Here is a 15,162-nt window from a genome sequence, read left to right as displayed (position 1 = left end):
CTTCATTTAGAATTCCCCCTTCCACCCCATCTTCTCCTTGGCAAAAATCCCACTTGGCAGTCTTCACTATAGGTAAAAATGTTGTTTCTTGTGGCTGAATGCTTTAAGCTCACTTGATAATTTTTACGAAAAAAAAAACTAATTATAAACTTTAAATCCACAATGATTACATTTTGCCATTAATCTAAAAGCTCCTGATCAACAATAACCCATACTTGACATTGAAGACGTTACTATTGCAATGTTGCAATGTTACCATTGCAAATGCAAAACATTTCAATTCAATTAACTAATTTAATCTCTACTTGATTTAATTAAGTCTATTCAAGACAGCATAATAATGTAACTTAAAATGTAAATGTTCAAATGTAAAAATGTTCAGTGCTGTATTTACAATGTCCCAAATGCAAAAAAAAAAAAAAAAGTGTGTTTTGCAAACTTACAGCAAGAGAATACACAGAAAGTCTTTATAAAGTTTTGCGTTTTATCATTCCTGTTGAGTTTATCAATATAAATTATTTTCTAAGCCTAAAACACAACACAAGTGCTTTACCAAATACTTAAAGTCTAAACAAGTGTTTATCATTCAGTCCATAAACGGCGGATAAAAACCGTAGGCAAACCGTAGACTGAGGGTCAGATAAGAGCACAAAAGCAGCTTATGATAACAAGAGGTCACAAGGTTAAACAAACATGAATGCTCTTCGACCTAAAGACTGGGCGAGGTGAAAGAGACATTAAAGACAGAAACCCTATGAATAAGGTATGAAGATTTGTAGAAAGAGAGAGTGAGGGCTATAGAAAGTGAATGGAGATTAGCTCTCTTTAAAAAAAAAAATCTTTTGAATGTGGTGCATTTTGCCCTGGACCACAAAACCAAAGTCAAAGGTGTCAATTTTTGGAAATTAAGATTTATGCATTATCTGAAACCTGAATATAGGCAGATTTTTCACTAATGTATGCTTTGTTATGATAAGTCAACATTTGGTTAAGATACAAATATTTAATTATCTGGAACTTGATCATTCAGAAAATCCAAAAACTGAAAAAATCATGTTTAGTTCTCAAAATTAAGTTCTTAGCAATACATATTATTACGTATTTTATTTTGATATAGGAAATGTAAGGGCGACACGGTGGCACAGTAGGTAGGGCTGTCGCCTCAAAGCAATAAGGTCGCTGGTTCGAGCCTCAGCTTTGTCAGTTCACATTTGACATTTCTGTGTATTTACATGTTCTCCCTGCGTTCGTGTAGGTTTCCTCCGGGTGCTCCAGTTTCTCCCACAAGTCCAAACACATGCGCTATAGGTGAATTGGGTAAGCTAAATTGTCTGTAGTGTATGTGTGTGAATTAGTGTGTATGAATGTTTCTCAGTGATAGGTTCCATCTGAAAGGGCATCCGCTGCATAAAACATATGCTGGATAATTTGGCGGTTCATTCCACTGTGGTGACCCCAGATTAATAAAGGGACTAAGCCGAGAAGAAAATGAATGAATGAATAAATCAATAAATTAATGGATGAATGAATGAATGAATGAATAAGAATTGTACAAAACATCTTCATGAAAAATTATCTTTAATTATTTCTCTGATCATATTTGCCATAAATGAAAAATGTTAATCTATCATTTTGACCCATACATTCTTTTGATGCATACAAAAACTGCCCAGTACATCAGTGGTATAGGGCTTCCCTCCAAAGACGCTCACCACAAATGCTGCGTAAAGAAAACAAGGTATATCATAAAAGATATCTCTCATACCGGTCACAGACTATTCAGTCCCTCTCTACAGCAGTATTCTGTGTCGCACCATAAGACTGAGAAACAGTTTCTTCCCCTCAGTTGTCAATCTACTGAACTCAAACCTCAGCCATTGAACAATACTCACTAGATGAACTATTTAAAAAAGCTGAACTTATGTACCTTACAGCCACTATATAGTTCACTGGATAATGCAACTTTATACTCATTGTTTAATTCATCTAATGTCAATACTCCTGCACCTTGCATTACATCCCCAATAGTTGCATTGATCTGGCCTCTAACAATGTACTTTTAAATTTTAAATGCTAAAATAAGTTTAGCTTATTGCCAAAAATATACCTGTGCAGAGGTCCAGGGTCACAAATGTTTTACATTATCACAAAAAAATCATTAAGAAACTAGTTGACAAGAAGCTTGTTGGAAGGCTAAAGCTGGATTTATACTTTCGCCTGGCACCGCATCGCGCACCTCCACTGACTGTGTGTGCACCTCGCGAAATGGACGAGGCTTTTATACTCGCCACGTTAGCCGTAGTGATATTTTTTAAAATGACAGGGGGCGGTCAAAAGAAACTGACCATAAAGTCAGATGGATAAACAAAGAAGTAGGAGGTTTCAGGAATCATTTCATTACTATCATCAATATTTTTAAACTAATTATTTTTATTGTTTTTATAATTATTTTAATGATTATAAGGACTTTTATAATGATTCAAGATTCTTTTTTTATTAATTTTTGATCCATCACTTGCTTTTGTTCATATCTCAGACAGTTTTACCTTTTAAAGTTTATTTAAATATTAATGACAAGAGAACATGGGTCGCTCTACAAATATTTTTTATTATGGCAAGAATAAAAGAAAATTAAAAGAGCACACTTACTAAAAAAATACAGATGTTTTTAGATTTAGCCCGCTCCACAATTGACACATTACTGTCTGGCTAGTTTCTGTCCTCTACTTATGCTAAAAAGGCAATAATGGTCCAACATTCCAGACTATTATCACCAATAAAGCCCTGAGAAACAGGCATCAGTATATTGTAAACCGGTAGGTTTAAATATTCCTTCCCAGTTATCAAAGAAATAATTCTGTGACTTCATTATAGTTTGTAACTATTAAATTGTTTTAAATTCAAAATTGCAATATATAAATCAGTGTTAAACCTATGACTGGTTGAAAAACATATTCTGTAATTGTGTACTCGGGTCTCCACTTTTGCCATGGCCTCTTTTGGTTTTAACAAACTTATCCTTCGGGTTTTTCCAAACCTTTTAACAAAAACGTTCTCCTTTCCCATGGCTGTTGCAATTTCTAGCCAAGAATTATTGATCATTAGGTTATCTCTATGATCACGGATCATAAATATGTCTATACTGGCATTCTGTTTCATACAAAATCTCTTCAGAGTGTTTCATATTCACCTTAATTCAAATGCAGCGCAGCGCGCACTGTTTACTTGAATCTCAAAAAAATGCATCGAGAATAAACCAGGCTTAAGCAATAAATATACTGAATGAATTCAGTCACAGGTGTCCATGTATATCATCATTTCATCATTTGCATTCAATCAGAATTTAAAATAGGCCTTTTACATAATTTTAATCGAACTAAAAAAATCCATATCCAAATAAATACACAATATCTAAGTTTGATCTGAATTGCTAAAATACAAACATGACAAAATGAAAAAGCGACTATGGAATTAGGCAAAAGAAGATCCACTGTGCGGTTTTCTTTCATTTTAAGGCTTTCTGATGTCAAGTAGGGTTGGGCGACGTTGATAAGGCATCGTATGATGTCTAATGTGAAACATCACGATGGACGATGGCATCATTGTCATAGGCAGCAGTGAATTAATTTATGAAGAATAAACTAATTCATAACAAATTACTTATTTGTAACCTTATTTGTTTCAACTACCCGACCCGCATGGTCTTTGTTTTACCTAAAACCAAATCATAAATAAATAATAAATAAAAAATAAATTTTCTGCTGGACTCTGGCATGAATAGGCAGATTGATCTGTGTCAATATAATAGCGTCGACAAACTTGGTTGGTAAAAAAGGTGCACAGCCAACAAGAACCCACCAGTGTACTGACGCTGTGACCAGTTACCTGATAGATTAAAAAGACAAGAGTCGTTAAATAGAGACAAGATTAATTAAATATCACTTTAACAACTATAGTGAGACGCAATCCAGCAGTCCATCCTTGATGGACTGTCCGACGTTCACTGCTCTCTGAGGTATTGTGCTCAAAACACCCGCTGACTGCTGGAGCTCAGACGCGCACACTGCGGCGCATGACAGAGTTTGTGTGGTCATATAACGTGCGTTTTCTAGGTGAAACGCCAGTGTGAACATGGATTTTTTTCGTTCTGAAATGTTATTTTAAAGCTAAGACTTATAAGTGTAAATAGAGTCGTTTATATTTTTCTCAAGCGGGTTGCTGCTGCGACTGGGGCGGGGTGGAGGATCGCATAGCCAGCTTAGCATTGTGATGTGTATCGGCCATCGGCCTAACCCTAATGTCAAGGCTACCAGTCCAAAATATACTACTTAGGCAGCCACTGTTTTTTTTTCACTCTTTTTTCCATAAGCCAGTTGGTATTTATGACTTCACTCATGCAGTTAAAAAACACCACTGACTGGGAAGCAACTTGTTTTCTGAAAAATTCATAACAGACACAAATGTTGTCTAGTATGAGCCACTTTTGTTGCATTTCTGCCAAATATAATTTCATACTACATGTGTACACCCCAAATTCTGAACTCATCATAAAACCTACATTATTCGCATAGCTTGCACACAAAAGCCTCTGAACAAATCAAAAGTCAAGCCAAACATGTTAGATTCAACCCTGATGAACTAACATCATAAAAACTGAAGTCCATCTGTGAGAGTTTGTGTAAAAAGTTCCATTAGCGTGTGCACAGTCAGAGAAGTGTGTGTTTGAGACACTCACCCACTGGTGTGTCCTCATAGACGAGCAGGTACGACTGGAAGAAGTAATTCTGGAAACGAGGTGGCTGATTAGCGGAGGCTGCAGGAGAGAGAGAAAGACATGTATGGGTCTTAAGAGAAAAGCACACACAGTTACTGCAGTTACATTAGACAGCAAACTCAAAAGGACATCAATGGACACATCAAATGAACACTCACAATGTGGAGCCACGATTTCGATCAATATTAGGGCTGTGTGTGTGTGTGTGTGTGTGTGTGTGTGTGTGTATATAAGAGAGTGTATGTGATTTAAGAGTGAAAAACAGACAAGTTCTCTGCACAATTTTCTTTTTTCTGACCATTTAACTCAAAAATTGCTGGTAAATTTATTACAATTTTAATTTTATCAAGGGCGGCGCGGCCACCAAGAAGATCGCAGGTTCGAGCCTCGGCTGAGTCAGTTGACATTTCTGTATGGAATTTGCATGTTCTCCTCATGTTCTCATGGGATTCCTCCGAGTGCTTCAGGTTTCCCCACAAGTCCTAACACATGCACTGTAGGTAAATTGGGTAAGCTAAATTGTCCCTTGTGTGTGTGTGAATGAGTGTGTGGATGGATGAACAGATGTTTCCCAGTGATGGGTTGCGGCTAAAAGGGCATCTGCTGCGCAAAACATATGCTGGATAAGTTGGCAGTTCATTCCGTTGTGGCGACCCCAGATTAATGAAGGGACTAAGCCGAAAAGAAAATGAATTAATTAATACATTTTTATAAAATTATATATTTTTTATAAAATGCTGATAATATAAAATAATAGAAGGCACAACTAATGGGTATTATATATAATTAAAGGTTTAAATGAGCATTTCATAAAAACATTTTGGAGAAAACATCAAACAGGTGGGCCTTCAAAAGTTGATCAGAGAAAGAAGTGGGCCCCGGAGTAAAAAGGTTGCAAACCCCTGTTTTAGAAGATTATTGCAAATTTTATAGCAACTTACAGGCAATTTTGGTTCCCAGCAAGACTGTAGCATTTAACATTTACGGGTACTTTTGAACTTAATTAAATGAATCCAAAAAATAATGAGTAAAAGTACAAGAACACCTGGAGAAAACCCAAGCAAACATGGGAAGAACATGCAAACTCCACACAGAAATGCCAATTGGCCCAGCTGAGACTCAAACCAGCGGCCTTCTTGCTGTGAGGTGACATTGCTAACCACTGAGCCAGAGTGCCGCCTTGTGGAAGACGAGAATTCTACCGTTAATTAACGAATGCTGATTTGCTACTAGTTTGATATTATTTTAGCAAACTTTTATATAAATGTATATCATTTTAAGATACTTTATTCAAAACAAATGTTATTGACAATTTGATTGGTAAACTAAACCATTTTAAAGAATAGTATCTCTTACATGAATCCCCCTACATTAGCACTCAATATTTCACTACACACTTTGCTCTGATATGTGTACACGTCCTCGTCCGTGCTTGTTGTGTGTGAGGCATTCTTCCCCAGTGTAAACACGCATGTGTGTGTTCTCTTTCCAGGGGTAGCAGGAGACAAGCTGATTTGTCAGGAAGATCAGCAGAGCTTTGATCGTGTGCATGGGTATTGGGCCACAGAGACATCACACACTCCAGAAAGGGCTTGTGCATGTGTGTGTGTGTTTGAAGTGCTGGTGTCTGATAGGGTGAATCACTCTTTGACTCTGCTTTGAACGTGGCAAGAACAAGCCAGAAAGAGAGAGACAGAGCGCGAGAGAGAGAGAGAGAGAGAGAGAAGGAGACAGGTTGAGCAAAAATCGACTGTGCATCCTCCAATACGCACTAACTAAAATCAATCTGGAGTAACACGTCAGCCCGTGTTAATTACTGGACCATTACTGAATGGCAGCAAAGATTAAAACGAGTTTTAGGTGTGTGACAAACTGGATCAGAGATCTAATAATGAGAGTTCCTGCCAAAAGCACAACCTGCCGCATCGGTCTTGGTTTCAGCACTAGATCCTTAAACTGTAATGTTAAAACTAACAATCATATCATTATTGTTGCTTAATGAAATTTGATTAGCCCCCCATGCATTGAAATTGAACTGTAATGAATACTCAAATTAATACAGTTTAATTGAATTTTCACACTTGAGCCGTTAAGGCCGGTTTCTTGCATCCAATGTCTGCAACATGTAAGCAATGTGCATTTATTTTAGCGCAAAATCTGAAAAAGGGAAGGAAAAATGCATAAAAGCGCACTCTGATCTAAAACCTAAACCACACAAAACTAAATTCACTTTAAACCGGTTGTACTAACACATTATATGAGGCAGTTTGGTTTGCACTGTGGGATTTGAAAGAGTTCTCAAAGGCATACTCTTGACAATTTGATAATTCAAAGCCATTATCATGAAAAAAAAACTTGGTGTCATAATGAGCGGTCTACAAATGCCTGCGGCTGCAGTTTTGTTGCTCGCGCGCTGCAGGCTTGATAGCTGATGTTTTACTATTGTGACATTGACTGAGAGTCTTTTGAGTGAGCAGGTCAGACAGAACTTCACATCATATCAGATCTGTTCATTTTTTATGAAGACAGCTCACCTCTCTTACACTCTTTACCTTTTAAACAAGTTTAGCAAAAATATATATATATTTTCATTTTCCCCGAAGCAACACAAAAGGAGTAACATATGAGAACATAAAACTGTTCTCAGTTAAAAAAAAGTTAAGTGTTCTCACTCAAACATTATTCATATTACTTTGACAAGGCAAAAAAAAAAAAAAAAAAAAAGATATATAACTTATCAATAACCATCCAAATTTTGACACCCACAGCTGTCAATTTCATTCATTCATTCATTCATTCATTTTCCTTCAGCTTAGTATCTATTTCAGAGGTCGCCACAGCAGAATTAACCGCCAACTATTCCAGCATGTTTTACACAGTGGCTGCCCTTCCAACCGCAACTCAGCACTGGGAAACACCCATACACTCACATTCAGACTAGGGAGGCTCAAAATAATCGATTAACTGTTAACCGAAAGGGTGTGTTTGTAACTGATTAATGGTATCAGTTAAACGATTAAAAATATTATTTTATATATTTTTAGAATTTGGCTGCATAAGGGGCCGATTGGATGTGCTTTTTTGCATTAAGAGGGGCATCTTTTGAATGGTTTACTAAAAGCCGCAAGTGTTTTGCACGGGGTTCATACCACAGCGGTGTTTGTGTTGTCAAGACAACTAAAGAGAACTTTTTAAAAGCATGGTTCCCGCTACATTCATTCTTCCATGGCGAGGCGCCACACCAAAATGCATCCCTCCACAGCTACATTAGAGCTTTTTATTCAAAACATTTAGTCACTGTTGTTGTTGTTTTTAAAAGTGGGTTATAATTGCACCAAAACGTATTAAAAAGCAAATTATAAATGAATAAGTGAATTATAACAGTGCAAACTTTTCTGTAACCGTAGTAGTGCTGTGCCCTATTTGTTAGACCCTTTGAGGTTACGTGCTGACTGACTGACAAGGTGCATGAAGCCAGCAAACACGACGTAGCTTTCAGATATGATGAACTCAGTTTCCATAATTTGAATTCATTTATATGGTTCTGCATACAGTGACTTTATCTTGCTGGAGTTTATAGCCGTTTCACTTTACCATCGGCCCCTTGTTCAACTGCAAGTTCTGCAACACATTTGTTAACAATAACGTGTAACGTGTAAAGCATGTATGCAAATTAATGCATCATATTTAACCGACAAAACTGTTTACAAAAAGTCAACAAATGCGCGCATTGTCATTGTCTTTTCATCCCGCAGCGCGCGCACTTGACCCGCGAGTGAGAGAGGAAACCTTTATATCAAGACATAATCTTTAAAATAATGATTCTCTTAAAAATGTAAAAAGGTTTTTTCATATAATAATAACATCTGCCATAAATAAATGCATATTTTCTGTGGAGCGAGCGATTTAAGAAAGTCTACTATTTTTATTTGACAGAAGAAAAAAATATTTGATTGGAAAAAAAAAAAAAAAAACAGCATATGCCGGTTCTTAAAAAGGATCAGTCAGTGTTTTCGTTTTGTAATCGAAATGAAATTTAAGTGAAAAATAGGCAGGCCTATTTATTTTATTCATTTTCTTTAGTTTATTCTGGTTTTCTATGCTGTTGGAAACACTGTAGGTGCATGAAGATGCTCTGTTGTTATGTTTTGTTATTTAATGCTAGCATGTTAAAATAAATCCGTATTTTAAAATACTAGATTTAATGTGTCAGACACAAAATAGACAAGTCAATTAAAAAAAAAAAAATTCTAATAATTTTATATTAATCTGACCAGTTAACCGTTAATATCCTATTAACGAGCCGCGGTTGTCGGTTAGCACCGAAATCACACACACTCATACACTACGACCAATTTTGTTTACCCAATTCAACTATAGAGCATGTCTTTGGACTGTGGGGGAAACCAGAGAACCCAGAGGAAATCCACAAGATTACAGGGAGAACATCTGTCAATTTTTTTTTCTTTTTACAGTGTGGTTTAGGCTTGTAATGTATAAATATATTACATAACGAAAAGCTAACCATCAACTCACCAAAACATAACAATATTACAGTACAAAGTGTCATGAGAATTTGTTGGATGAGGCGAACATGTACGACCCCAAAAAAAGAAAAAAAAAGTTGGGATAGTATGGAAAATGCAAATAAAAAAAGAAAGTAGTAATTTACAAATTGACTTTGACTTGCATACAATATGAACACAAAATATTTCATGTTTTGTTTGATCAACTTCATTCTATTTGTAAATATACATAATTTTCTGTCATTCAGACCTGCAACACATTCCAAAAAAAGTTGGGACAGGAGCAGTTTAGGTAATAATCGGGTAAGTTGGTTAAATAATGATGTTATTTGAAACAGGTGATGTCAACAGATGATTGCAATTATGATTTGGTACAAAAGCAGCATCCAAGAAAGGTCAAGTCCTTTAAGAGCAAAGACAGGCATATCATAATTAAAAGATTCAAGGAATCTGAAGGAATTTCAGTGCGTAAATAACAAAGGCGCAAGCCTAAGCTGAACAACAGTGAGTCTCCATTCCCTCAGGCAGAACTGCATCAAGAATAGTTGTTCATATATAAGCGATACCACCACGTGGGCTCAGGACTACTTTTGCAAATCTTTGTCAAGTACCACAATATGTAGTTATGCAGTTCATATCCACAAATGCCAGCTAAAACTGCACTGTGCCAAAAGGAAGCCCTATGTTAACAGTGTCCAAAACTTCTCTGGGCTCAGAAGCATCTGAGATAGACCCTCACACAGTGGAATTGTGTACTGTGGTCTGTTGAATCCGTATTTCAGGCATTTTTTGGGAGAAATTGATACCATGTGCTCCAGACCAAAGAAGAAAGGGATCATCCAGACTGTTACCAGCAACACGTTCAAAAGCCAGGGTTTGTCATGGTATGGGGTTGTGTCAGTGCTCTGGGTAAAGATAACTTGCTGAAAAGTCCAGGGTTCTTCAGTCTCCTGCGCCTAGACAGCAGCTCTGCACAGGACGTTTGGCCAGAGGAGAGTTGGTTGTGCCAAACTGAGCCTGGTTTCTCTCAAGGTTTTTTTATCCCTTCACTTTCATCAATTGGTAAAGTTTGTTCCTCGCCACTGTCAACACTGGCTTGCATGGTTTGGGACTTGTGGAGCTGCACATGGATGGATTTGCTCTTCAGTGTTTAAATTTCCAGCAGTGAAAAATACACCATACTGAACTGAACTTTTACCCTGAAAACTGGACTGACACAGTTCAAATTTAATAGAACTTCATTGTTGAGCTGCTTTGACACAATCTACACAATCTAAATAAAGGTTAAATAAATTTTAACAAGTGAATAAAGATTTTGAAGCACAATATTTAGCCTTCTTTTTCCAGTGATGCCCATGCATAATTAAAGACGACAAATGCAAATCCACATTCTGCACACATTACAAAGTCCTGGCTGTGGAGGAAGAGGATACAGGTACTTGACTGGCCTGTCTGCCGTCCCGACCTGTCTGCAATAAAAAATATGTGGCACATTTTGAACCGCAAAATGTGATAACGAAGACCCTGTACTGTTGTCCACCTTAAGACTTCTTTGCAGGAAAAATGGGGCAAAATTACACTTGAAACACTTCATCACTTGGTGTCTTCAGTCCCTAAATGTCTTTTAAGTGTTGTGAAAAGGAATGGCAACATTACAAAGTGGTAAATGATTAACTGTTTCCACTTTTTTTTAAATGCATTGCAAGAACCAAAATTGCATTATTAAAAATATTTATTAAATTATTATTTATTAAATGATTTATTAAAAAATAAATAAATCATTAAGAACTAATTAAATAATGTTTTCTTTTTTTCTATTTGTATTTTTCATACTGTCCCAACTTTTTCTGATTTGGGGTTGTAAACAATAAAACAAATTCCAGTCTGTTCATCTGAAAAAGCTACCATATGCCTTCAGAAGATGTAAAACTTTCTTTAATAAGTTTTTCGTGATACTTTTATGATTTTTTTTTTGTCCTTGTGGGAGTTTGGCAGTCATGGTCACTATGAAAAAGTTAAGATAATGACAAAATTTTCTTGCAAACTATGTCTTTAAACTCTCTCTCTCTCTCCCTTTTGGCCAAGGAGTGTTTAACATTCACTCCCGAGCTGTTCTGGGGCTCAGGCCTCAAACTCCCTCCCTAATTTACCTCCATTTCATTTAACCCTCAAAAACCCTGAACCAATCACAGAGAGCTAATAACCATGAGAGAACGGCTCCCACGGGTCCTATGAGAGACAGAGAGAAGCGCGGCAGATTCATGAAGAAAGATGGAGTGTGTAAATGATTGAGAGAGGCTCTGCGAAAGAAAAGGACACACCGACAGGAAGAGGAAGGAGAGGGCAGTGAATTATAAACTCCTGTGGGCTGATGTTAAGTGGCAGCGACATTGTGTTGGTAAACGTGCCGTCGCACATCACAGGTGTCTGACACACACACACACACACACACACACACACACACACTCGCAAAAAGAGAGGAATGTCAGACAGGCCTGAGAGAACAGTGATGGAGTGAGATGTCTAAAAAAAGACAGGACTCACGGACTGATAAAAGGACAACAGAAAGGTAATGAGAGCACGCTGAAAAATGATGAGCGACACAGAAGACAGACCGTCGTCAGCACAATCACGGTTTTAATCTTAAAGTCTTAGAAACACAATTGACCTGCGAGCAACAAGTAAGCAGAGGACCGGAATGGGTGGGGTGTAAGGCCTTTGGGCTCATGAATATTAATTAGTCTGGGCTAATGTTGTCATGGCATTAATATTCATGAGTCAAGTCATCACCTCAGGTTCACATAAAACAAGTTCTATTCTTTGCATAGACATATTTGACATTCAAAACAATATCAAATTAGTTTTGCACTTAGTCGGATATATTTTACGAGCACATTTAATAAGAGATCCATTTGAAGGGATTGTTCACTCAAAAATAAATATTTCACTTTTCGCTCACAGTCAAGTGGTTTCAAACCTTTATATGTTTATTTTGGTTGAACACTAAAAAAAAATACAGGATTGGAAGAGTATGGGAAACAGGTGTCCATTGACTTCCTTGGTAGAAAGAAGAAAATACAAAGGTCAACAGCTACTGATTTCTAACATTCTTTAAAATATCTTCTTTTGTGTTGATCAGCAGTTTGAAGAAGCTCAAACAGGTTTGGAATACCTAGGGCCCTATTTTAATGATCTAGATGCATAGTCTAAAGCTCATGGCGCAAAAGCGTTAAGGGCATCTCTGAATCCACAATTTGCTATTTTAGGGACAGAAAAGTACGCTCTGTGACTTTGAAAGTGAAAAAACTGAACGTTTTATTAGCGAGAAAACTGTTAAAAATGAATGAGCCTGCTCCAATTGGCCTTTATTTTCTCTTTCTCTCTGTTGTGGACAGGAAAACGGTGTTGTACACTCCACTGAAGACATCCATTAGCCTACATAATTAAATATTAATTTAATAGCGCAAAGATTTGTTTCAAAATAATTTCTAAATTCAGTTCTAATTTCCAGCAAACAAACAGCTGGAAGGGCATCCGTTGTGTAAAACATATGATGGATAAGTTGGCAGTTCATTCTGCTGTGGTGACCCCTAATGAATAAATAGACAAAGCCATAGGAAAATGAATGAATGTACATATTATGCTAAATTAAAAATATGCTCATTGCATGCAAGATGATTAAAAAAAAAAACATAAAAAGAAGTTCATTTGATGTCATCTCAACAAACTTAAAATTAATATTATATTGACTTCTAGATACACTTTTTCAATTCAAGAGTTCACATTTAGCTGACGATTGATTATAAAGCGTGTTTCCCATGCTGTCCCGGGAGAGAGCCCTGAGCTCATAAGATCCTCGAGCCTGGAGTTCCCTCCCGTTTGCCAATTTGGTTTGGTCAAATTGCCTATGTCGCATGTCTTTGGACTGTAGGAGGAAACCAGAGAACCTGGGGGAAACCCACGCGAGAACGGGGAGAACACGTAAAATCCACACAGAAATGTCCACTGGCTAAATAAAGATCTGACAAAGACATTCTTGCTGTGAGGCAATAGTGCTAACCACTGGCCTTCGTGCTTCATACTTAATAATTATAATGCAAAGAGTTTACTCTCTATTAAGTAAAATATCTTACAGTATAAAATATATTATGCCTATGGAGAGTCCTCGTAAACCATACACACGTCCAAGTATGCATGTGTTTGTGTCAGTGTGTGCGCCATTACCTTCAGAAACTGCGTGTAGAAGCACTAAGGAAAGAAGCAACTTCACCCACGTCATCTTGCCTCCCGAACCTTCACACCACGACATCTCCAACCTGCAGCACACAGAAAGCACCGTAAGAGCATTTCAATCTCAAGACAATCACAACTGCTTGGCACTGCTGCTCATGCAGAAATTATAAACTGCACCTGCGAGTTACGGAATTGTATGGTCAAGCCTTTGTGACGAAGCGTGTCATTACAAACTTGATGATATTAGTAGAAACAAAGCGCAGCTGGTAATCGACATCTGGGATGTGAAATCCATCTCTCTAAATAAATAATGTATGGTTCATGTTGAGCATTGTGATGTCTCCAGGTGAATCTTATTATGAGCTCATTGCTTCTGATGCCAACATGTGATATGCAAATATAATCATTGCCTGGTTTCTGATAAACTGTAACACACTGCGTGAATCTCAGTAAGAAAAATCTCTAATGGTTTCACATTGGTAGCTACAGAAATGGACTTTAAAGAACAAACGTTGCAAATAAAATATCCAAATGCTTTCTGGAAATCTAAAGACTTCAGATTGTATCAGTTTTAGTGCCTTCATTTTAGCTGTCTTTTATTTTTTTCTACTTTCCAAAATGAATCCTATTTTCACTTAAGAAGATTACAATGATAATAAAGAATGTTAACACGTTTTTAATGATTAATGTAGGAATTAAAATGCTTTGCTTCATTGTTTCATCTTCATTTACAAGTAGCAGAGTATTTACAAGTAATGTATATGCCATTTCTGTCCCTTTGTGCCCTCTGGCGGCATAGTCGTTAACTAGGGTTATACCTACAAACATGTTCTTATTCCTTTATGGCTCATGTCCACAGAGTGGTACAGTATGGTTCGGTACACTGTTATGGTCGTTTGCACTGTTAAAAGGTGCCGAAAACCGAATCGCACTGTACCACTTTTTGGGCGCAGTTTGCTAAAGGTACCTAGCACGACAAAAGTGTAGCAAAAGGTAAAGCAAGACACGCAGCTGACGGCTTTTGGCTTATAGAGAAGCGTCACTCACGCATACACAAGCAGAAGATTGAAAGCAAAGAAACTGCCATTTTTCACAGCCGAGACATTACATTATAATAATATCCACATATTAAAATGAGCCATGATCGACCTGAGCTCAGACAAAAACCTCGTCATTGTCTTGATGCGCAGCCACAAAGCCAAGAAGAACAAAATCTGCAGTGTCCTGTTTTTGTTTTACAAAGCCGTCTAAAAGTGCGAGCGCTTTCACTTTCTCCAGGGATCTCACGATCGATCATGTGCATGTCTAGATTTAAAATAACAAACTTTTTGAGCTGATTATAATACTGTGTTCACGATTATTGAAGTGCTTCTGACATCTGATCCTATCAGAAATGGACAAATGCGAAATTGAAGCATGAAAAAAACAAAGGAGCGAATGGTTGCGGATGGAAGGTCATCTGCTGCGTAAATCAATGCTGGATAAGTTGGCGGTTAATTCCGCTGTGGTGACCCCAGATTAAAAAATGGACTAAGCTGACAAGAAAATTAATGAATGAATGATTCTTTCACCAACCTAAAACATGAACAAACTGCCATGTATAACTATTATCAGCCTTTTGGACTATTA

General features: G+C 37.1%; 1 protein-coding gene across 3 annotated transcripts in view; it reads right to left on the bottom strand.

Annotated features, from left to right (window-relative positions):
* The window catches only part of cdh23 (cadherin-related 23), a 473,177-nt gene that overhangs the window by 421,918 nt on the left and 36,097 nt on the right, over positions 1 to 15,162 (bottom strand). For all 3 annotated transcript variants that reach the window (XM_073919489.1, XM_073919491.1, NM_214809.1), the window contains 2 exon segments: positions 13,525 to 13,616; positions 4,736 to 4,813 (listed from right to left, as the gene is read on the bottom strand). In XM_073919489.1, the coding sequence (XP_073775590.1) occupies positions 4,736 to 4,813; positions 13,525 to 13,609 (163 nt within the window). In that variant the 5' untranslated portion in view covers positions 13,610 to 13,616.

Source organism: Danio rerio, chromosome 13 (assembly GCF_049306965.1).
Source record: "Danio rerio strain Tuebingen ecotype United States chromosome 13, GRCz12tu, whole genome shotgun sequence".
Lineage (NCBI taxonomy): Eukaryota > Metazoa > Chordata > Actinopteri > Cypriniformes > Danionidae > Danio > Danio rerio.
Note: the sequence above shows the minus strand (reverse complement) of the source record. Positions and strands in the feature narration are given on the sequence as shown.